This window comes from Heterocephalus glaber, unplaced genomic scaffold (genome assembly GCF_053883595.1).
Source record: "Heterocephalus glaber isolate CG9 unplaced genomic scaffold, H.glaber_assembly_v1.0 deba00001465, whole genome shotgun sequence".
Taxonomy (NCBI): domain Eukaryota; kingdom Metazoa; phylum Chordata; class Mammalia; order Rodentia; family Bathyergidae; genus Heterocephalus; species Heterocephalus glaber.
The window spans coordinates 6,429,986-6,453,604 of NW_028258312.1; the positions used below are offsets into that span (position 1 = coordinate 6,429,986).

At 33.3% G+C, this 23,619-nt stretch overlaps 1 protein-coding gene across 7 annotated transcripts in view; it reads right to left on the bottom strand.

Annotated features, from left to right (window-relative positions):
- Positions 1 to 23,619, bottom strand: part of Fer (FER tyrosine kinase) — a 415,378-nt gene that overhangs the window by 162,472 nt on the left and 229,287 nt on the right. For all 7 annotated transcript variants that reach the window (XM_021255853.2, XM_013071121.3, XM_021255852.2 and 4 more), the window contains 2 exons: positions 8,410 to 8,466; positions 1,645 to 1,760 (listed from right to left, as the gene is read on the bottom strand). In XM_021255853.2, the coding sequence (XP_021111512.1) occupies positions 1,645 to 1,760; positions 8,410 to 8,466 (173 nt within the window). The remainder of the gene's footprint in view (positions 1 to 1,644; positions 1,761 to 8,409; positions 8,467 to 23,619) is intronic.

Consider the following 23,619-nt stretch of genomic DNA (forward strand, 5'->3'; position numbering starts at 1 on the left):
GCCAATAATTAAAAAAAAATTGAGTAACAGTTTCAACAGGCTGAAACTGAAACAGAATACTTAGTTTGAACACAGGCAAAATTTCATCAGAAGTTATAAAAATATGACAGGCTCATCTATAGAACTCCAATCATATGATAAAAATACATTAGATTCCCTCAGAGGCCTGTCCTGCTTATTTCTATTACCAAATTTTAATCATTATCCTATTGATATAGAATATAGTTATAAGTTTGCTCTTATTTGCAGTATTCTTTCCTAAAAGAATGAAAAAATAACTGAATAAAGACAAAATATATTTTACATGTATAATTAAAGCTGAGAAAGCTCTAAGAAATGATTTCTAATATATAATGATTTATAAATGAAAGACTAGGAAAAAGACTAAAGATAAAATATTCTGTAAATAATTCTGAGCCTCTAATTTCTAAGAGAAATTAAAAGCAAGATTTCAAGAACATTTGACTTTAACCAAAAAATGTCATTTCTTAGGTTCCAAGATAGGTACTAAAGAAATTGCAAAAAACCAAATGAACTTTGATAATATTAAATATCTAAATACATCTTTCTAGAGTCTATCAAAGAACATTTATAGGTTTGAAAACTGTTCATTTTTAAGATAAAATGTGTGATTTCACTTTGAAGAAGAAAATCAAACTCTGTACTTTGCAATAAAAGACTCTTAAGTAAGAAACTTAAATATTTTTGAAAATAATGTTAGACATAGCCTTCTACCTTAAGAATACCTATGAAAAACCATAAAATGAGTATGAATTTCAATTGTGACAGCATGTCAAGTTAATCATTAGAATTTTTCTGAATTTCCAATAATATACAGTTTTAACTGTTAAACAATGAATGCATTCAACTACTTTAATTCACTACCATTGAAATTCACTTTTAGATTATGAATGAAGAAATGAACATCAAAATGATTCATGCCTTGGGCCTTAGTTTCCTCACTGTCATCTCTTCTATTCTCCATGGCACTTTCTCTTTATGCCACAAAATCTGTGGATCCATGGATTCTTTTTCCCATCCATTCATTTTATCCATCTCCAATCCATATGCTCATTCATCTTACTCTGGCCAAAGACTTTTTCCAATTATTTTGTGGGGTTTTTTAATATATTAGATTTTCACCACTAACAGAATTAACTATCTGTAATACGGAATAGCACAGCAGGACATTAAATTCTAGCTAATAGAAAAACGAGAAGACAATCATCTTAAAAGACCCATTAGAAGAGAATTAAGAAGCAGACTAAAGAAATGCCAGGCACTAAACTGAAGAAGAAATATGATTCTCAGTAAAGAAAATAAAATTTAGAGAATCAAAGCAATAATACTCAAGTAAGAAATACAGTCTTTTAAGGACTTGGAGAATATTCGCTCCTTTTCAACACCTGGTTCTTACTGGGACTGTCTAACAGATCTACATTCTACCTCAAAAACAAACTTACTGTTTCCATATTGTAAAAAAACTTAATAGGATTCTGAAAGTGTTTATTTCTACTTCAGCATTTCACAACTTTTGTCTTCAAACTTACATCTTAAAAAATTATAAATGTATTATAATGAGTGATATATAAACAATTATGATGAATTGTAAATACATATTTTGTATTACTTTAGAGCACTCACTTGGCTTCTTGTAAAAATTTTATTTTCAATTCCTGAGGAAGATCTTCTTTACATGTTTTAACAGCAACAGCAGTTTTATCCTTTAATATGCCCTTATATACTTCACCAAAATTTCCCTGAAATTACAAATACATTCATTATTTGAGATGTAAGACATAATGTAAATCTTTGCCACACACACACACATGCATAATGAAGTGTTTTAAACTAAGTAAAGTACCCTTCACTCTGTTAGATTTATTTCTTGTTATTCTCCCGTAATTGTCAGGTTATTAATTATATTAGAGAAGCTATTAGTATATACATGATATTGTCTTTATCTGAAAAATTCTAAGGCACTTATAATTCAGTTTGCCTAAAACATCATCTTACTCATCCAAAGATTTTTCATGGCTACATTACATTTTTTCAGTTACTAGAACTATGGTATCATTCTCCATGTGAGTTTTCAGTCACTACCTTCATTATACTTTTGCCTTCCCCCTTGCAGCTCACAAAAGCTTGCTTCATTAGGATTCCCAACCTTCTCACCTAAACTGTTCTCATCTTTGATTGTTCACCCCTCCAACACACTTATTTCAACAATGCCAGGTTAATCTTGCTAACAAAGAAAATTTGATTATACAACTGCCTTTAATTACCACTAATGACTACTCTTGTCTAGCTCCATATTATAGCCCCCAGTGGTACAGGTATTCTAAACTCAAATGTTTAGTGATCAAAAAGTATGTGCCGTGCCTTTCTACATTTTTTTCTCTATGGAAAACCTTAATCTCCTATCAGAGAAAATGGAACCTAAGCTTTAATTCCATTTCTTATGCTTCTTCCTTCATGAGGATTTTTTTAACTTCTCAAAATGGTTTCTTTTTTCTGCCCCCTTCTCTCCAAACCTTCTTCCCTTCCCCACTTACAAAAGCTCTGTTTCCATTTTTTTCTATTTTATCTTTCTTTTTTCCCTTCCTTCCCTCCCTCCATCCCCCATCTCATTCCCCTTCCCATTAGAAAAAATTCTTACTCCTTAATACCTATCCTCTATTTTGCTCCTTATTTATACTTTGGGTTCCTCACTCAAGAGAAATAATGTGATATTCAAACTTCTGTGTTACTTCACTTCAAATTATGGTCTCGAGATACATTCATTTACCTAAAAATGGCTTCAGTTTATCCTTCTTTGTGGCAGAGTACTACTCCATTGTATATAAATACCACATTTTATCTATTCATCTGTTGAAGGATATATGGGCTGTTTCCAAAATTTAACTATTATAAGTTGTGCTGCTATAAACTATGAATGTATCACCATGGTATGATGCCTTTAATTCTTTTGGGAAGATACCTAGAAGGGGAATAGCTGGGTCAAAAGGAACCTCTAATTTTAGTTTTTTGAGAAATCTCCATATTGCTCTCCATAGTAGTTGTACCAGTTTACACACCCACCAATAATGGAGAAGGGTTGTTTTTCCCCCAGCTTCATCAACATTTGTTATTGATTTCTTGATGATAGCCATTCTTTCTGACATGAGATGGAAACCCAATGTTGTTTTAATTTGCATTTTTCAAATGGCCAGCCATGTTGAGCATTTTTTCATGTATTTATTGGCCATCTGTACTTCTTCACCTAAAAAATGTCTGTTCATTTCAGATGCCCATTTTTTATTGGGTGTTTAAATCTGGAGGGTCTAATTTTTTTTGTACTTGTGTTATATACATACACAAATCCCCCAGGATGAACGTGATTATGTACTGCAAACATGTTCTCATAAAAATTCTAAAAAACTATGATTCCTGTTTCTGAACAGTCATCACTCCACAGGTTTTGATACACACTGGACATTTGAAAATTTTTACATTCATCTGACAACCATTTTCCAGAGAACTTCAACTCCATCAATGGTGATCAAGAAAGGAATCTCCAAACACTGACAAAATGATTATTCTTACCCAGACCATTTCTTCTCCAAACAAAGAGGTCAGGAGGAAGGCTAGTTCACTCCTTACTCGCTACCATTCAGCAGGTGTAACTTCATCTCGGTTATTGGTCTTCTATCCAAGGGGACAAATCTCACTATGCTTTCTGCCTATATTTATGCCAATTGTCATAAGAAAATCTTGGTCCTAGGTTAATCCTCATTTCTTCTTCCCTACCCTCATCAGATTCTGCCCACTTTTCTTTGATCCTTCTTTCTCTTCTATACCTAACTTTTACTATACTTTCTGGAATTTATGGTCTGTCATGAAAGTTAGATCTTCAATCTACTCTTTGATAATTCTTACCTTCTTGTTATAAAAGAATCCTAGCTCTCATCAGAGAACACTCAAATGGTAATGAGATCCTCTCTGCACTCTAAACTTAAAAAACGTATTTCCCTGTGTAATCTACCAGTGTCCAAGACATACAATAGTAACTTACTAGCTCTTTATCAGTGTCTTTAAACCATTCTCTCTCTTGCATTCCTATAAACTTCAGCCTTTGAGTGTATTATTCTTTTCTATTTCTTACTATCCTTCACTGTTGCTGTCACCTATGATTTCTATACCTAGGTCACTTGTCATTCTATCCAGTGTTGCTCCTGTATGAATTCTTGCCAATTTCAACAGAAATTTCAAGTCCTTTCAATGCTTCAAATTCTCAAGTATTTTTTTTTCTGACATCTCTCTTCCAAAGATCTGGGAATCCATCTATTTTCAAGAGTCATACCTTAAACTTTCATATTACCAATAAAGCAATTCTATAACATCTACTTCATTTATCTCTTCTTTGGTCAGGTTTCTGTCTTTCTAACTTACTTCTTATACCTAACTTCAAAATTCCTTTCACCTTGTAGGAATCTTTATAGACTATCACTTTTTACTATGTATTACCCCCTTAATATTCTCTCCTCCTTCTGTATCCACCTTAAATCCCAAAGTCAATAATTACAATTAACAAACCACATACTCTCTACATCTTTGCTTCTCTTTACCTGTAGAACTCCCTAGGCCAATGGTGGTGAACCTATGGCATGTGAGCCACAGCAGGCTGTTTGTATCATTGATAGCTCCAAAATGTTCACTATCACGGTACTGGGCAAATCTATAATCCTAATAAAATCTCAAATTCAGCCTACTTTGCATCTACAAAGTTAAACATAAAAACAGCTGAAAAAACTATAACCATGTTAATTGATTTATCTTTAATATTCATGAACATAAAATGTTAGGGGGTTCTTAATTCATGAAAACAGACTTTAGGGCACTTGAGACTACACGTTTTTCTAGACCCACTCACACTCCTACATTCTTCCAAATGACTCGTTTCCCTTTTACTCTCTTCTCAAATCTCCAATAATCATACTGAGCTATGATGTTGCTTCCTCTTTCAATGAGAGGAAAACTACCCTGAAGTAATCTAAACAGATCTTCTGGATTCTTAGTCACAGATTTATTCACCTACCAATCTTCCTTGCTGTGATAAAAATGAACTATTGTGCTTCTACTAAAATCAATCCTCCACTGAGCTGAATCACATCCCTTCTTACCTACTCAAAGCTATTGCCCTAGCAATTCTCATTTCTCTTTCCTGTATCATGAATTTTTCACTATACCATTCACCACTGGAAACTAATATGTTATTATTTCTCTCAGGTTAAACATCAAAAAACTCATTTTTTTGCATGTCTCTGCTTCTTTTTGCAACAAAATTTCAAAGGGTTTCATCCTTACTATCTCTAATTCCTCTCCTAATTCCTCTCCTAATTCCTCTCCTAATTCCTCTCTAATTCCTCTCTAATTCCTCTCCTCCTAGTCTCTCTTAAATCTATACCAACCTGGTTTTCACCTGAAGTACTCCAAGGAAACTGCTCAACAAAATCATCAGGGACCTCTTCATTGGCAAATCCAGTGGTTAATTCTTGGTCATTAACTCATTGGACTTCTCACCAGCATTTCCCACCACTCTTCTCATTGGTATGCTTTCTCTTCTTGCCTTCCAAGCTCTCCTATCTTGGTTACTGCTTTTTTTTTTTTTTTTGGTACTGAGGATCAAACTCAAGACCTCACACTTGCCAGGCAGGTGCTGTGCCTGCTGAGCTACATCCCTGACCCAGTTTCTGCCTTCTCAATTGGTGGTTCTTTCTTAACCTCATTTGATGATCACTTCTCTTTTCCCCATCCCTTAATGTTGGCATGATCATGGCTCAATTCTTGATCTCTGAGTCTCCCACTGAATCCATCTCATCTTATGGTTTGTTTTATTTAGGTATTTTGTGGTGCTGGGGATCCAACTCAGAGTATCACATATGCTAGGCAAGCAATCTATCCTAAATTACTCCCCTATCCCAGTCTTATGGTTTTAAATGTCACCTACATAACCCAAATCACCAAATTTGTACTTCTTACACAGAAATCTCTTTTAAAAAGGCAGACTTAATAGCTAACTGTCTTTCACCATCTTCACAGAGAAGGCTAACAGACAAACTCAATATATTCAAAACTGAACACCTAATTGTGTTCCTTGAAACATGCTATACTTACAGCCAACTTCACTCTTTTTCTCAATCCCCATGTAGACTACATCAGGATATCTAACTGGTTCAACTTAAAAATATATCTAGAACTCATCATTTCTCACTATCTCTGTGTCACCACCCTGTCTAGCATCATTTTTTTTTTTTTGGTACTGGGGATCGAACTCAGGACCTTGCACTTGCGAGGCAGGCGGTGGAACCACTGAGCTAAATCCCCAGCCCTCTAGCATCATTTTTAGTAAGTGCAACTGCCTCCCAATCTTTTAGCTCATCAGCCTGTTTTTAACATAACATCCAAAATGACTGTTTAAAAACTGAAATCTCAACTAGTAGCGCTCCTAAACCTTCTGTTTTTACAAGGCTTAGCACTCTCTAATACTGTAAAATTTACCTATTCGTAGTGCTTATTATTTATCTGTCTTCCCTGCTAACAGAATCTACACCCCATAAAGGAAATGACTTTTGTTTGCTTGTTCACCGATATATCCCGAGTGGCTAAACGAGTGCTTGGCACATAGTAGGCATTCAGAAAATATTGAATGACTGAATAAAACATTTATTGAATCTCAACCACATAGCAAACACAGTCTACTAAGACTATAGTGCAGAATAAATAAGTCAGTTTCTGCCATTACTTTAATATAATTACTAACCAAACTCCAAACCCCTTAAGTGTCTGAAGCATAGTTATCCTTTAATTACCCATGCACTCTCAGCCAGTATACTGTAAATATTTATTCAAAAAAAGACAATGAAATATTAAGTGACAAATCATATTGTAGTATTTTAAAATATTTGATGAAGTTAAGCTACACTGTGTCTCAAAGTATCAGTCTTTTAGTAAAAATGATTAAATTTATTGAGACATGCTACTGCCTCATCTGAGAAAATAATTATTCCTTAAAGTAACCTTCTAACAAGCTAAATTCTAACTGATAAGCCATAGTTTATAGAGTAGACATAATTGAAATATTTTTGTTTGAAAATATTTTTCTTCATACTAAAAACGTGGCCTCAACATATTCTCTTCATTTTAATAAGTGATTTAGTTTTAAATTTCATAAATTCATTCCTTTGTATTAATTTTTTACCCTATCACTGCTTTTGGGCTACCTAATAGCAATAGAATGGAGGAATCTTTTCTTAAGAATTAGGGGACCATCACAAAGTAAATATACATGCCAGCTGCTGCCTTTAGCTTGAGGTTCTTCGAAGTGACTTACTAGGTAAATGTATTAGCAGCCTATAAAACTCTGCTTTCTGATAGAAATTTGATGCTTCCATTTGGACGAAATATTTTAAAATAATCATTGTTAAGAATCTTGCAAAGTTGATTACTTCAACAAGGATTTATTTTCTTCAACATACATCAGAGATTTTTTTTAAATAGGAAAAAAGGCAACTCATTAAATCTACATTTGAATAAAAAATAGTCATTGTTTTACCTGAAGTATTGAGCTTTAATTAAGTCCAGTAATGATTACTCATTCCTTATCTATGATATGTTTCCTGAAATATCTGGATTTTACAGTAATTTTTTATACTACATTATGAAGCTAAACTCAACTCAAACTTTCACATGAAAATATCTGATTAAGTCAATGACAAATTTTTATTAGAATTCAATTATAAATAAAACAATAAATTTGAAAATAACTCACTTTGATTATTAAATGTCTTTATTGTTAGACATAATATACTTTAATATAGCCTATGAGTTCAAAGAAACTTCCAACTAAATTGGAAGAAACATCAATTATATAAAGCTGTCTTCTCTGACCACTAATAGAAAGTCACAAAATAGATACTGAAACATATGGCTGGTCCATACTTTTTATATTGAAATAATATCCCCAATGTTATATACTGTAATTCTCTGAACAGTTCTAACTCTCAAGGTGCAGTATTCACTTTTTCTGAACTATCACATATAACCAGAAACAAAGTAAGACTATTAGGTATTTATTTAAACTTTTATTATCTCAGTTTCTTTTCAATCTCATTTCAATAGTTTTGGTTTTATTACATTGCTTTTCGTCCTTCAGGGGAAAACATACTACTTTTAAAAAACAAGAATCTTCCATAAGTCTTTCAAAGACATCTATTTCAGTGGACATCACAGAATTTATAAGAGATATGATAATTGTGTTCTGGATTACTTATAAGGTGCCTTGCTGTGTGCTGGAATATAAGCAAAGAAAGCGAAAGCGTTCACAGTAAATACAAAAAACTTTTGTTATTTAGATCAGTTGTCACATACCTTGCCCAGTAATTCTCCCAATGTGACATCTTCATGGTTGAGAATCCATTTCTTATCCTACAGCAAGGGGCAGGGGGCAGTTGTTTAGTCTAAGCAAGAGCACACTGAGTATATTTCCTTTAAGATACATCTGAGACTGTTATAAACAGACCTAAGGGACATTTCATTCAGACTATTCAATTAATAGCATACTAAGAAGTTACAATCTCAAGATGCTATAAAACAGATTTAAGCAATGTTATTGTTCTGTAGGATATCAAAATCTACACTACATCAAACTTCTTGCAGAAATCCCAGACTCCAAAATGATAGTATCCCTATAACTAGAACATAGCATGTACATTCCATTTACATAAAACTTTGGCTATGCTACTGTCCTTTCAAAAATGTTCTGTCATAAGTACATGAAGGAGTTTCATTTTACAGGGCAAAATTCCCAATTCTCACTTGAACTTAGAGAACTACTCTTCTCACAAATGATACTAAATGGTAATTCTTCTACATATAAACTGGCCGTGAGTTACAACTTTCTATGAAAGTATATATAGTCCCAAATCTTTCCCAAGTAATTTCCTGTGGCATAATAAAGCACCAAACATCAGTTACAATATTGCTAGGATGCACAAGACTAGTGACGCAAATATGCCATTATAAAAGTGCATCCTATTGAACTGATTACTACTTAGGGAATATGTTAGCATGTAAAAAAGAAAACTTCAGAAAATTACACAATATCATAATGTTAGAAAGGTATAAGCATTATTATCATTTTTTTTTTTGGTACTGGAGATCAAACTCGGGTCCCTGCACCTGCGCAGCAGGCGGCAAAACCACTGAGCTAAATCCCCAGCCCCGGTATAAGCATTATTTTAAAGGAGGAAGAAAAATGAAGCTAGGAAAAAACAGAGAAGAGGATGAAAAGAAATGTGCAAAGATAACTAAAAAAAGAACAAAAAAAGGAAAGAGGAAGAAAGGAGGAAGAGGATAGAATGAAATGTTTTATTCATGACCTCGGTCCCTTTTTATGTTACAGCGTAGTTTTCTCCACTACAAACACAGATTGAGACATAATTGTGGTACAGCAAAAGATATAACAAGTAAACATCTTGAAAATCCACCATAAGTATGATTTAAAATATATTAGACAACAACTTGATCCATTTTCTCTTCTGAAACATGGGCAAACACTCAACTATCACCCTCTGATAGATCAATAAAGGGACATTGGTATTTAAAATGCAATAGCATAATCTTTCATTCTAAATATTAAAGTTATAAAGATTTTAGAACAAAACATGGGAGAATATCTTCACAACCATATGAGCAAATATTTCTTAGATACAAAAAGCACTAACTATAAAAGAGAAAAATACTGGACTCTATTAAAATTACAAACATATATTCTTCCAAAAGCATCATTTAAAAAGTAAAAAGGTAAAATACAATCTGAGAGAGCATTTTTGCAATATTTATATACAGATCTATCCAGTAGTAAAATTTCTATATTTCACTTGATTCTCAGTAAACTATGAAACGTTAAATATGCATACAGTGAGTCCTAGAATAATCACCAAAAAAAATTTTATAATAAAAAACACAAGATAAAAAATTTAATGCAATGGGAAAAAGGTTCAAATAACACCAAAGAAGATAAGAATGGGGAAATAGAGAAAATAATCTAACTGAAAGTCTTTAATACACTCTCCATCCAATTAAATTAAGTATAAATTATTTAAACATGCCATTTAAAAGGCAAAGATTACAAAAAATTAAAAATGAGTCAGTGATATGCTGTCTAAAGAAATTAACCTCACATATAATTGTGCAGATATTTTAAGGGCATGGAAACATACAAAACACAAATATAAATCATAAGTAAGTTGGAACATCTGTAGTAATGTTAGACTACAAAACAAAGAAAATTACTATGGCTAAAAAGGAATAATCACATAATGACAAAAAGTATCAATTCACCATGAAAGCATAATAATCCTAAATATCTAAGCTTCCAGCTAGATATTTCAAAATGAAGGAAACAAATTGAAAGGAAAAAGAGCAAATTTCACAATTATCATTGGATTTCAATACTTCCCTGTCTGTAATCAACAACAGAGTGAAAATCAAAAATATAAAAGAACTGAGAATCAAACTGACACCTACAAACACTCCACTCAACAAAAACATATAAACTTCTTTCCAAATACACAAAGAAAATTCACCAAATTTAACCATATCCTAGGTCATAAAACAAACCTTAACAGACTTAAAAGCACTGAAATCATAGAGGAAAGGTACCTTCTCTGACCATAACAAAATTAAACTAGAAAAAAAAGTTAGAAAAATTTCCAAATACAGATACTTGAAAATTAAACAAAATACTTCTAATAATTGATGGCACTTTTTAAAAAAGACTCATGGGAAATCAAGAAAAGCACAACATATCAAAATTCATAGGATTTTAAAATGTTTAAAGAAAACACTTAAAGAGAATTGTCTAGTATTTTATAATTATACTAAGAGAACAAAAGAAGCATTAAGCCAATAATCTCAACTTTTACCTTAAGGATCTAGAAAAAAGTAGAGCAAAACCCAAAGCTAGTAGAAGTAGTAATAACAGCAGAGTTCAATAAAATATAAATTTCAAATAACTAGGACACACGTCTAAATACTAAATAGCTTCTGTAATATGAGAAACTGAAAGTATAAATAAGGGTTAAAATGATTAAAATGAATAATTGATAATTTGAAATAGGAATAAAAGTCCAAAGACGTAAGGGTAATGTGAGGGGATAGGGGAAAGGAAAGAAGTGAAAGGAAAAACTATGAGAAAAGAAAAAAAAAATGGAAATGAAGTCTATGTAAATAGGGAAGGGTGGAGGGAGTGAAGGGTGCGTAGGTAATAGGGAAAAAATAAGAACCAAGGTACAACATGTTCAGGTACAAGCACCCAATGACAAATGTAAACGTATTGTATACCTAAAATGGACCAATAAAAGAACTGAAGAAAAAAATTATAAATTTCAAAAACAATAGAGAACTAAATGTATATACAACTGACTTATCACTGGCTGGACTACAACAATTCTCCCATTATCTTTCATGATGCCCAAATGTCTCTTGACTCTCAGTCTGAGTGTGTATAAATTATGGGGCCCTGCAGGATATGTGTCAGGAAATCTTTCAAACACTGTCAGCATCTTTACACCTGGAAGATACACTTGGAGAGGCCCTCAGTGGGACTTCGCAACCTTGAATACTACCAAACCTTATATATACTTTTATTCTATACATACTTATCTGCTATAAGGATTAATTTATAAATTAGGTAAGGTAAAATATTGACAGTAATAAAATGTATCAATTATAACAATATACTGTAATAAAAATTTGAACTTTGGGGCCATTATTAAGTAAAATAAGGGTTACTTGAACACAAGCACTGTGATACCACACAGTCAACCTTACCACTAAGACAGCTACTAAAAACACTAATGGATGGTAGGAGATACAGCATGAACATACTGGACAAAGGCATCATACACCTCCTGGGCATGATGGAGCTGGAAGACACAAGATTTCATTGTGCTACTCATCATGCTACTCCAAAAAATGCAATTTAAAACCTATTAACTGCTTATTTCTAGAATTTTCCATTTAATATTTTTGGATTTCAGTTGACCTTAAGTAACAGAAACCCCAACAAACAAAATCACAGATAAAGGGGACTACTGTACACTTTCCTTTTAAACAGGGCCCTGCATGAATACATTCAGTGCAGTTTGAGTCCTTTCCAAATGTCCAAATTGGAGAAATCTTTGCAGTTAGTGACTGAGACTGACTTGTAATCTAAATAATAATGGCTGTCATTTGAAAGATCACAAGTGTTAGTAAGGGACTGGAGAGCAAGACCCTTTATAGATGACAGAATAGTTGTTATCTGATGGTCTTTCTTGACCTAAAGTCACAAAACAACCTTTACACTAACAGGCAGAAAAGTACATTAGTAAATGTAGTCAAGGGGACACAGTTAAATATATAACAAACTAAACTAAAACGGAGGGGAAAATCAGTGAAGAATAAGATTGCTCTTGTTACAGTAAAAATGAATAAAAAAGAGAAGCAGCTTGAAACCTAGAATCTCAGAATTAAGACTTGTGAGTCACAGATCTCAAAAAACTAGGATTAGATGTCACATTTGACCCACCTATCTCCCTACTGGGTATCTTCCCAAAAGAATTAAAAGAATCATACCACAGCAATATATGTGCACTTGTGTTTATAGCGGCACATTATGTAATAGCTAATTCTTGGAAACAGTGCAATTGCCCATCAACTGGAGATTGTTTTTTGGGGTTTTTTTTTTTTTGGTACCGGGGATCGAACTCGGGTCCTTGCACTTGTGCAGCAGGCAGCAAGACCACTGAGCTAAATCCCCAGCCCTAGAGATTGGATTAAGATTTTGTTTTGTTTTGTTTTATAAAATGGAGTACTACTCAACTATAAAGAATGAGAAACAAGAGACATTTATAGCTAAATGGATGCACATTGAGGCCATACTGTTAAGTGAAATAAATAGGACACACATGTGTAAATACCAAATAGTTTCCCTGGTGTGAGAAACTGAAAGTGTAAATAAGGATCAAAATGGATAATGGATTGTTTGAAATAAGAAGAAAAAGTCCAAAGGGGAAGGAGAGGTGGGAGGGGGTAGGGGAAGGGAAAGAAGGGAAAGGAATAAATATGAGAAAAGGAAAAAAACAGAAACAGTCTTTGTAAATAGGCAGAGGTGGAGGGGTTGAAGGGAGGGAGGGGGAATGGGGAAAAATAAGAGCCAAGATATATCATGTAAAGCTACAAATCCCCAATGATGAAGGTCATCATACTATATACCTACAATGTATCAATCAACTTAATGAATTAAAAAAAACATTTGCAAGTCACATTTTAGAACAGAGAATAAAATGGCAGCTACCAGAAGGTGAGGATGGGAGTATAAGGAACAGGGAAAAAGTGATGAAAGGGTACAAGGTTCCAGTTAGGAGGAATAGTTTTCAAGATCAAGTTTTCAAAATAAGTTTTCAAGATTTCAAGTTTTAATATTTCATCTGCTTACTCGTGATTTGTGACCAAATTGAAATATCCAGACCTATAAACAAAACTTGAATGATTCAACTTGCCTGATGGTGACACTATAACAGAATAGACTTAGTCTATTTTCATATTTTTAATATTAGGACATTCTTCATGGTAATTCATGAATATTAATGTATCATTACTATAAAAAAATCAATACCCACTTTACCAATTTATCAATTCTCTCAACACCAAGAGAAGATATTTTAAGAGATCAGATTCTCTGGTGTAAACTGGAGATTTTATTTTTAAATAAGGAACAGAGTGCAACTCTAAGATCTGAATATATTTTTACAAAACTATGCATTTCTGATTCCTAATCAAAATAATTTTTAGAATTGCTAAAAAGAGATGTACAGTCAGCCTACAGCAGAAATAAAGACCAGTATTTTCATCTGTCTGAAATCCAAACTTTTATGACATTCATCTGGGATATGTTTTTAACATGTTACCATACACACTTGTTTGTACACTGAGAAGAAGCTCCATTAGATTGGTAGCAAAGGAATTCTTATTTGCATTTAACAGAGGAAAAAACAAGACTTTGAGAGGCTAAAATCTTGTACAAGTTCATAGTACTACTCAGAGGCAGAGCAGGAATAAGAACCTTATCTTTTGTCTCCTGCTCTGGTATCACAACATATATCACTTCCAACATATATCACTTCCTTTACTGTAGTAAAGAGGTCAAATATTACACTTTAAACAGAATGTAATAATTTTGAGTCTAAGCTGTGTATCTAAGAGTATCATTATTCAGCCAACTAAAGAGGATGATCAAACAATAGAGTATATGTCTGCTGCCTGAATAAATGCTATGCATCTTTTATACTACATGTTTATCTAGACATATGATAAGTATCACTTCTACAAAACTACCCTAAAGTTGAAAAACTTCATAGGTTTAGTCTTACTTACACCTATGATTGTTATTATCTAATACATAGTATATTCCAAAATTATTGTTTTTACTGGATTCTAGAACTGGAAGGTAGTAAAAATTAAATCTTGAGCAAAGAACAGGAGGGTTTGAGTCAACATAGGCTGGGAAATGCAGAAATACTGTCTAAAGCACCTTGCATAAACTTCAATAACTTCTCAACCATCTCCGTTAACAATAAGATTGATTCCAGCTTGCATGCCTGCCAAAATTTCAACTTATATTAACTACATTATAAGCAGTCATTCAAGTCCCAATTAGAAACCTCAACTGAGAGTATAGAACATTTATTTCCATGGGTAACTGTAAGTACATTTTGAAGACAGCTGTCATGGGAACATTTCTCAGTCAAGACTCAAAAATGTGTCAAATTTATTTCTATTCTATTCAAGAAAAACTTATGGCCTCCATAAACAAGCTAGAAAAAGACTATGGAGTCCAAACTAACCACTGAATACAGGGAGAAATTTCTTTAAATTTTTAAGTAAGTCAGTCATACATAATCTTCATAACAAAAAGAAACATTGGCCAATTTCTAACTTAAAAGCTAAACAAACATAATTCAAACAGATACAAATTCAGAAGGGGGTATTTTTATTTCCACTGCTAAACAAAGAGTTTCTCAGCAATCCCAGGCCTGCTGCCACCAGTATATGTGCAGAACTACCATACACTTGCATGTACTTTGAATACTTGTCTGTACATGTCACGCATGATTAATAAGTCTAGAGAGGAAACAGATAAAAAAAATAGAGGAGCTGAGGAACGTGATGGAATGCCAACACAGGAAACAAATGGAATCCATAAAACAGATGCAAACAGATTTCCAGGAGATTAAAAACTCCACTGAAAGTCTCCACAGCAGAATGAGCCAATGTGAGGACAGAATTTCAGATACAGAAGATAAGATTGCAATTAGTGATCAGGAAAAGAAAAATTGCTTTAAAATTGTAAGGGACCAGGAGAAATCAATTCACCAGCTGCTAGACAATGCAAAGAAGAATAACATAAGACTGAATGGGGTCAATGAAAAAAGAGGAGACAGTGCAGATGACATAAAAAAAACTGTTAAGAGAACTGATGGCAGAAAACTTCCCAAGCAAGAGAAAAGGACTTGACATGCAGATAAGGGAGGCATATAGGATTCCAACTAGCCTTGATCAAAAAAATCTACACATAGGGATATAATTGTTGAGATTACAAAAACCCAACAGAAGAACAAAGTTCTACATGCAGTTAGAGAAAAGAAACAAATCACATACAAAGGAAAGCACATCAGAATCACAGCAGACTTCTCAATGCAAACCCTCAAGGAAAGAAGAGCCTGGACTGACCTATCCCAAGCCCTAAAGGAAAAGAGACTCCAACTTAGATTGATGTACCCTGGAAAACTGTATTTTCAAAATTGATGGAGAAGATACTTTCATGACAAAGAGCACCTTAGGAACTTTATCAATACCAAACCAGCACTCCAAATAATTTTAGACAATATCATAGGAAAAGACAATGAGGATCACAACCCCAGAAAGCCCAACAAAATGAATCCATTGGGCACAACAAGAAATTAAACACAAAGTGGGAGAATCCAACAAAAAGAAAAAGTCATTACACTGATAAGTCAATATGTATCAGTTATAACATCAATGTTAATGGTCTCAATTCACCAATCAAAAGAAATAGACTGGCAGAATGGGTCAAGAAGCAGGATCCAACAATATGCTGCATACAAGAAACACACTTAATTCAAAGAGAAACTCATAGACTGAAAGTTAAAGGGTGGAAAACAATACTTCATGCAATAGGAACCTTAAAAAAAAGCAGCAGTAGCTATCCTCTTTGCAGATCAAGTAGATTTCAAACCAACACTGCTTAAGAGAGACAAAAAAGGATACTACATCCTTGTAAGGGGAACAATCCAAGAGGAAGAGATAACAATCATAAATATATATGCGTCAAACACTAGTGCACACAACTATATAAAACAAATATTAACAGACATGAAAAATCATATAAGCACTAATACAAGAGTACTGGAGGACCTCTATACCCCACTGTCACAAATAGACAGATCAACTAGACAAAAATTAAACAATGAAATACTAGAACTCAAACTCTTGAACAAATGAACTTAGCGGATGTTTACAGATTGTTTCACCCCACAAAATCAGAACACATATTCTTTTCAGCAGCACATGGGTCGGTATCCAAAGCAGACCACATACTCACTCATTGAATATGTTTCAGTAAGTGCAAAGGAACTGAAGTTAGCCCCTGTATATTATCAGACCAAAATGCAGTGAAATTGGAGATCAATAGCAAAGTAAACCTCAAGAATTTCATATATACATGGAAATTGAACAACACACTTTGGAATAGCCAGGGGGTCACAGGATATTAAAGAAAAAAATCAGACAGTTCCTACAATTAAATAACAATGTCAGTACAACCTATCAGAATCTATAGGACGCAATGAAAGCAGTCTTATGAGGGAAATTCATAGCAGTGAATACTATATTAGGAAAACAGAACGAGCCCAATTAAACAACCTGATGCTGAATCTCAACCTTCTACAAAAAGAAGAGGACAAATCAAAAGCTCATACAAGCGAGGAAACTGTAAAGATCAGAGCACAAATCAATGCAAGGGAGACTAAGAAAACAATACAAAAAAAAAAAATCAATGAAGCCAACAGTGGGTTCTTTGAAAGAATAAACAAAATTGACAAACCCTTAGCCAACCTTGTCAGAAAAAGTAAAGGAAAGGCCCAAATCCATGCAATTAGGAATGAAAAGGATGAAATTACAATGGACCTAGTGGAAATCCAGAGGATCATCAATACCTGCTTCAAGAACCTATACGTCAATAGTAAGATGGAAAACACAGAAGAAATTGACAGATTCTTAGATACATATGAATTACCAAAGTTGAATGAAGAAGACCTAAAAATTCTAAACGACCCAATATTAATCAATGAAATTGAAAACGTAATTAAAAACTTACCAACTAAGAAAAGCCCGGGTCCTGATGGCTTCACTGCTGAATTCTACAAGATATTTAGAGAGGAACTACTGCCAGTAGTGCTTAAACTCTTCAATGAAATTGAAAGGGAAGCAATACTCCCGAAATCATTCCTGGAAGCAAGCATCACCTTGATCCCCAAAGCAGAGAAAGACCCAACTGATAAAGAGAGCTATAGGCCAATCTCACTAATGAACATAGATGCAAAAATTCTTAGTAAGATACTCGCAAATAGAACGCAGAAGATCATCAAAAAGATCATACACCATGACCAAGTGAGATTCATTCCAGGGATGCAAGGATGGTTCAACATACACAAATCAATCAATGTAATACACTATATCTATAGAGCCAAGGACAAAAACCATATGATCATCTCAATAGATGCAGAAAACACATTTGACAAAATCCAGCACGCATTTACAATAAAAACCCTCCAAAAAATTGGAATAGAGGGTCTCTACCTCAATCTGATAAAAGCCATCTATGAAAAACCAATAGCCAATATCATACTAAATGGTCAAAAACTGAAATCCTTCACACTAAAATCAGGAACAAGACAAGGATGTCCACTATCACCACTCTTATTCGATATAGTTTTGGAAACATTAACCACAGCAATCAGACAAGAGAAAGAAATAAAAGGAATAAAGATAGGAAACGAAGAAGTCAAATTGTCATTATTTGCAAATGACATGATACCCTATATAGAAGACCCGAAGAACTCCACCAAAAGTCTTCTAGACTTAAAACACAAATTCAGCAGAGTAGCTGCATAAAAGGTGAACACAGAAAAATCAATAGCTTTCCTCTACAGGAACAACAGACTGAGACAGAAATAGGGCAAACAATTCCTTTCACAATAGCATCCATAAAACTGAAATACCTAGGATCAACCTAACAAAAGAAATCAAAGACCTCTTTTTCTGAAAAGAAAGGACTGTGAAAAGAGAGACTGAAGGTTATATCAGAAAATGGAAAAACATCCCCTGCTGCTGAGTAGGAAAGATCAACATAGTGAAAATGGCCATACTTCCAAAACTGCTGTAGAGATTCAGTGCAATTCCAATTGAAATCCCAGGAGCATACTTCATGGACTTTGAGAAAACAATCCAAAAATACATTTGGAACAAGAAGAGACCCAGAATAGCAAAAACAATTCTGGGTAACAGAGACATGGCAATGGGTATCACAACCCCCAACTTGAAACTGTGGTACAAAGCTACTATGATAAAAACAGCATGGTACTGGCAAAGAAACAGACCTGAGGACCAGTGGAACAGATAAGAAGATGCAGAAACAACACCAGACACACTCAGCTACCTCATCTTTGACAAAGGAGCCAAACACATTCACTTGAGGAAAGATAGCCTCTTCAATAAATGGTGCTGGAAAAATTGGGTTTCAACTTGCCAAAGATTAAAACTAGACCTATATCTCTCACCATGCACTAAACTAAAATCAAAATGGATTAAAGATCTAAATATTAAAATAGAAATGCTGAACCGGCTGGAACACAGGTTAGGTAGAACTCTTGAAGACACTGGTGTAGGAAAACATTTTATGAACAAAGCCTCAGTTTCCTGTGAACTAGCACAAACAATCAACAAGTGGGATCTCTTCTTATTAAAAAGCTCCTGCACAGCAAGAGAAACCACCAGCAGTGTGAAGAGACAACCCACAATGTGGGAAAAATTTTTCACCTGCTGTTCCTCAGACAAAGGTCTACTATGTAGAATCTATGAAGACCTTAAACAAATCGGGCCTCCTAAATTTAAAGACCCAATCCAAAAATGGGCATCTGAAATGAACAGACATTTCTCAAAGAAGTAGAAATAGCAAATAAACATATGAAAAAATGTTCAACATCACTGGTCATTTGAGAGATGCAATTTAAAACAATGCTGAGATTCCACCTCACTCCAGAAACAATGGTTGTTATCATGAAATCAACCAATAACAAATACTGGTGGAGCTGTGGGGAAAGAGGAACCCTGCTCCACTGCTGGCGGGAGTGTAGACTGGTGTGACCACTGTGGAAATCAGTATGGAGATACCTCAAAGAATTAGGACTGGAAGTCCCATTTGACCCAGCTATTCCCCTGCTGGGTATCTTTCCCCAAAGAATTAAAAGAATCATACCACAGTGATATATGTGCATCCATGTTCATAGCAGCAGTTTGTAATAGCTAAAGCTTGGAAACAGAGCAAATGCCCATCAACTGGAGACTGGATAAAAAAAAATGTGTTTTTTTTATAAAATGGAGTACTACTCAGCCATAAAAAAATCAGAGACATCTATAGCTAAATGGATCCACATAGAGGTGATACTCTTGTGAAATAAATAGGACACACGTGTAAATACTCGTTTCTGTAATGTGAGAAACTGAATGTGTAAATAAGGACTATAAGATATAATACATAATGTGAAATAGAAAGAAAAGGAGCAAAGGGAAAGTGGGAGGGGTAGCAGAAAGGAAAGAAAGGAATGGAATTAGTATGAGAAAATGAAAAAATGGAAACAAAGTCTTTATAAATAGGGAGAGATTGAGGCGCTGAAGGGAGGGCTGGGTAAGGGGGAAAAAAATAACCAAGAGAGATTATGTAAAGGTGCAAATTTCCAATGATGAATGTCATTATATTGTATACCTAAAATGTACCAATAAAATAAAATTTTTAAAAAATCATCGAAATCCCCCATGAAGGGGAAAACTCTAACAAAGCAAATTTAAGAGAAACTGTTCTGATCTTCCAAGGCTTTTTATTACAACCAATTTATCAAAGAGTTCTAGTACTATTCAAAGAACATACACTTCTAACTACTCCATAAGAATATGTCCAATGTTTGAAGAAAATATCACACCTTCCCAAAGGCCAGGCTTTCTGAGATTAAATGTTTAACATTACTATTACCATTTTCATATGTAGATCTTTCTGAACCTTTCTGAAATATATATAATGGGCATTAAATATATCTGTATGCATGTGTATAATTAAATGATAACAATAATATACTGTAATCTTTGTTGCTTTCTAAAATGTACATGTATCCTAGCCCAACTTTGTGTTTATATTTTTTGTCCAGAAATAGTGCCACAATCTTTAAACATTACTGACATGAATATATTTTAATAATATTTCTTATCCCAGTATACTCACTATATTACTAATCATGACACAAGGAATACAGGTTTTTTTTCAAAAATGTAACAATTTATTAATTGTTAATGGGGAAATAGTGGTTTTTCTAGGAAGAAAAATGACATCAACACTCAACTGAATAAAAATTTAAAAAGAGATTGTTTTGAACGTCTGAGAACATTCCAGTTTTCTGAAGAAAGTTTCAGCAACTAAGGATTTTTTCTTTTATATGCATTTCTATAGGCAAGTTTGTTTGAAAGCTGTCTTTGATAAATCTTGCTAGTAATATAATAAGTAGAAGATTCAGCTACTATAGAGCTAAACTTAATATTTGATTTTTCATTTTTACAAATTAAATAATAAGCATTATGTAATGAAAGTTATTGCTACAAACTTCAGGTCTAACATAAAATACATAAGAAAAATGAGCCATACATTCATAACACTCCAGTAAATCACTAGGAGTCGTTCAAATTTTTTGAACATTGCTTTATAATTATAAAAATGAACTACTATGGGTAATCTTCATAAATGTATATTGACACAATAGTGATATTTAGGAATGATAATAACAGGAATTACAGGATTATTCCTGAAATGATATGTGTTTTAGTGTTGCATTGAAATAAATCAATGAATCACTGCACAGCAAATTAGCATGAGACTAGAACAATAAAAAATGAGAAGTAGTTTTCTGTTGATTTCTTTTTATAGTTTTTTATACTTTCGTAGCATCAAATATTTGATCAAATGTTCCCTCTAACACTGGAACATAAAATATTTCTAAATTGTATCAATTAATAATCTTATTACTGTTATTTAAGTTTCATGAATTCCTTATTTTCACACCCTTGAACAGAACTAATTAAATTCACTAAAATAAGGTAACTGATAATAATGTAATAATCTAAAACAGTATTAAGAAAAATATCTAGGAATAGATTTTAGATATTCAAGTGTGTAGGACATGTGATCAAAATATACTGAATGCTGCTGCCAAGTGCCATTCAATGGAAAGATAGGCTTGTAAAAACATTACTGTGTGTCCTCTTCCATTGGTACTGTGTTATTTCTGGCTTATCACCAAGGTCAAACTGACCATGAAACATAAGCATTTTGAATAGATGCAGGACATTGAAGCAGCCATGACAACACAACTAAAGACACTCCCTAAAGAGGCCATCCACAGAAAGTGGCAAGAAAGATGGCATAAACGTGTTCAAAGTGAGGGGGAGTATTCTGAGGTGGATTAATGGAAATGTGGCTTTTACTGTAATAAATATTTTACATTTAAATATTCACCATATTTTTAGATTATATTTTGTATATACAAAATGCAATACAAATGTAAATAAATGAAAGCTAAGCTATTAAGTCAACAACCTGAGTGGGACAAATCCTGGAAAATGAGACCAGCCATGTGCCTAAGAATCAGCCACCCAGCAGGTATTTTTATGGGATGTACTGCATATCAATAGTTGAGGATACTTGCGACTGGAAGTTTGCCAAAGTACACAAAAGTATATATTTGTATTTAGAGTCCAAACTATTAACTGAATGTAGGGAATATTTATTTAAATTTCAAAGATAACACCAGTTGTACCTACTTTTACTGAGAAAAGAAGCAATGGACAATTCTAATTTAACAATCAGGTAAGATACACAAACCTTTGATATAATTTATAGATATTAATGTTTAAGTTTTTAAAATCTTAATCTTAGCATGAGTTTGCTTTCTGCTGACCTCTCCCTGAACTTATGTACTGTTTTGCAGTATATGTTTATACTTCTGCTACCTTTAATTCTGAAATTTCTAGCATGTAAGTATGTATCTGGAATTTACCCTCATTATTAACAAAGATCCATCATTGGAAAATGCAACAACTCAAATGTGCCCTAGCAGGAATACTATTTTCATAGTGTCCATATTCTTTAATTAAACTTAATACTATCAGCACACAATGGTTTTTAAACTTTTTCCAAAAATCCATTAAAATGTACTTAATATTCTTTTCAAAGTGGAGGGCAGAAATCTTACCATATATAAAATAAAAAACACAGTTACAAATAATGCTAGAAAACTATTTCAACATTTCATAAAATATCATGCAAAGATAATATATTTTTTAATAATGAATTCTTGAAATACCCAGAACACTTAAAAGTTGCCTATAAAGTGAAATTTTGGTGCCTTAGAAACGATGAGATTTAGCTTCAAGACAAAATTACATTTATAAGCATGATGATCCTTATAAAATCACATACTTCTAGGAAAAGTGATAATTATAAGAAAGTATGAATAATTTTTACAGAAATTCCAAGATAAATAAATTCAATTGTTATTTTTGAAGTTTTAATTTCAGAGTTAAAAAAAAAGAATGAAAGTTTAAAGAAACCAACATAGAGAAGGCTCCTTAATAGTTAATCCAGTGTTAACACCATTTTCTATAGGAATATATTGAAAATTCAACTTGCTAAGTCAAATCCTGTTTCTTATGCCTCAGAAATATGCTTGGCTTTCAGAAAATAACTAGTTAATATAAACAAAAGTCAAAAGATGACACTGGGACAAAGTAAAGAAAGGAAAAAGTATTTCTGAAATACAGCTGAATAAAATAACATCATATTATTTTTAAATTAATTCCTTATATTAGAATGAATTTTTATATATCAATCTTCCTTACAGTCTCACACACAGAAACAAATCACAATGAGTACTATCATTGAGAGAACACATTTAATGACAGAAATCACCTTTTTTGGAAAGAATGGGATATGGCTAAGTGGTGAACAGAAGAGTAAAAACCTAGAAATACACACCTGACTTACTGTTTAAATAAGTGTGATTCTACTATAGCAGTAGGGCAATGGACACAATTATATCCTCCTTTGGGAGGAAGCCGGCTCCTGAAGAGAGTAGGTAAGAGTTTTGGGTCCCACCCATACGAACTGCACACAATGGGCTCTCTATAGCCAAA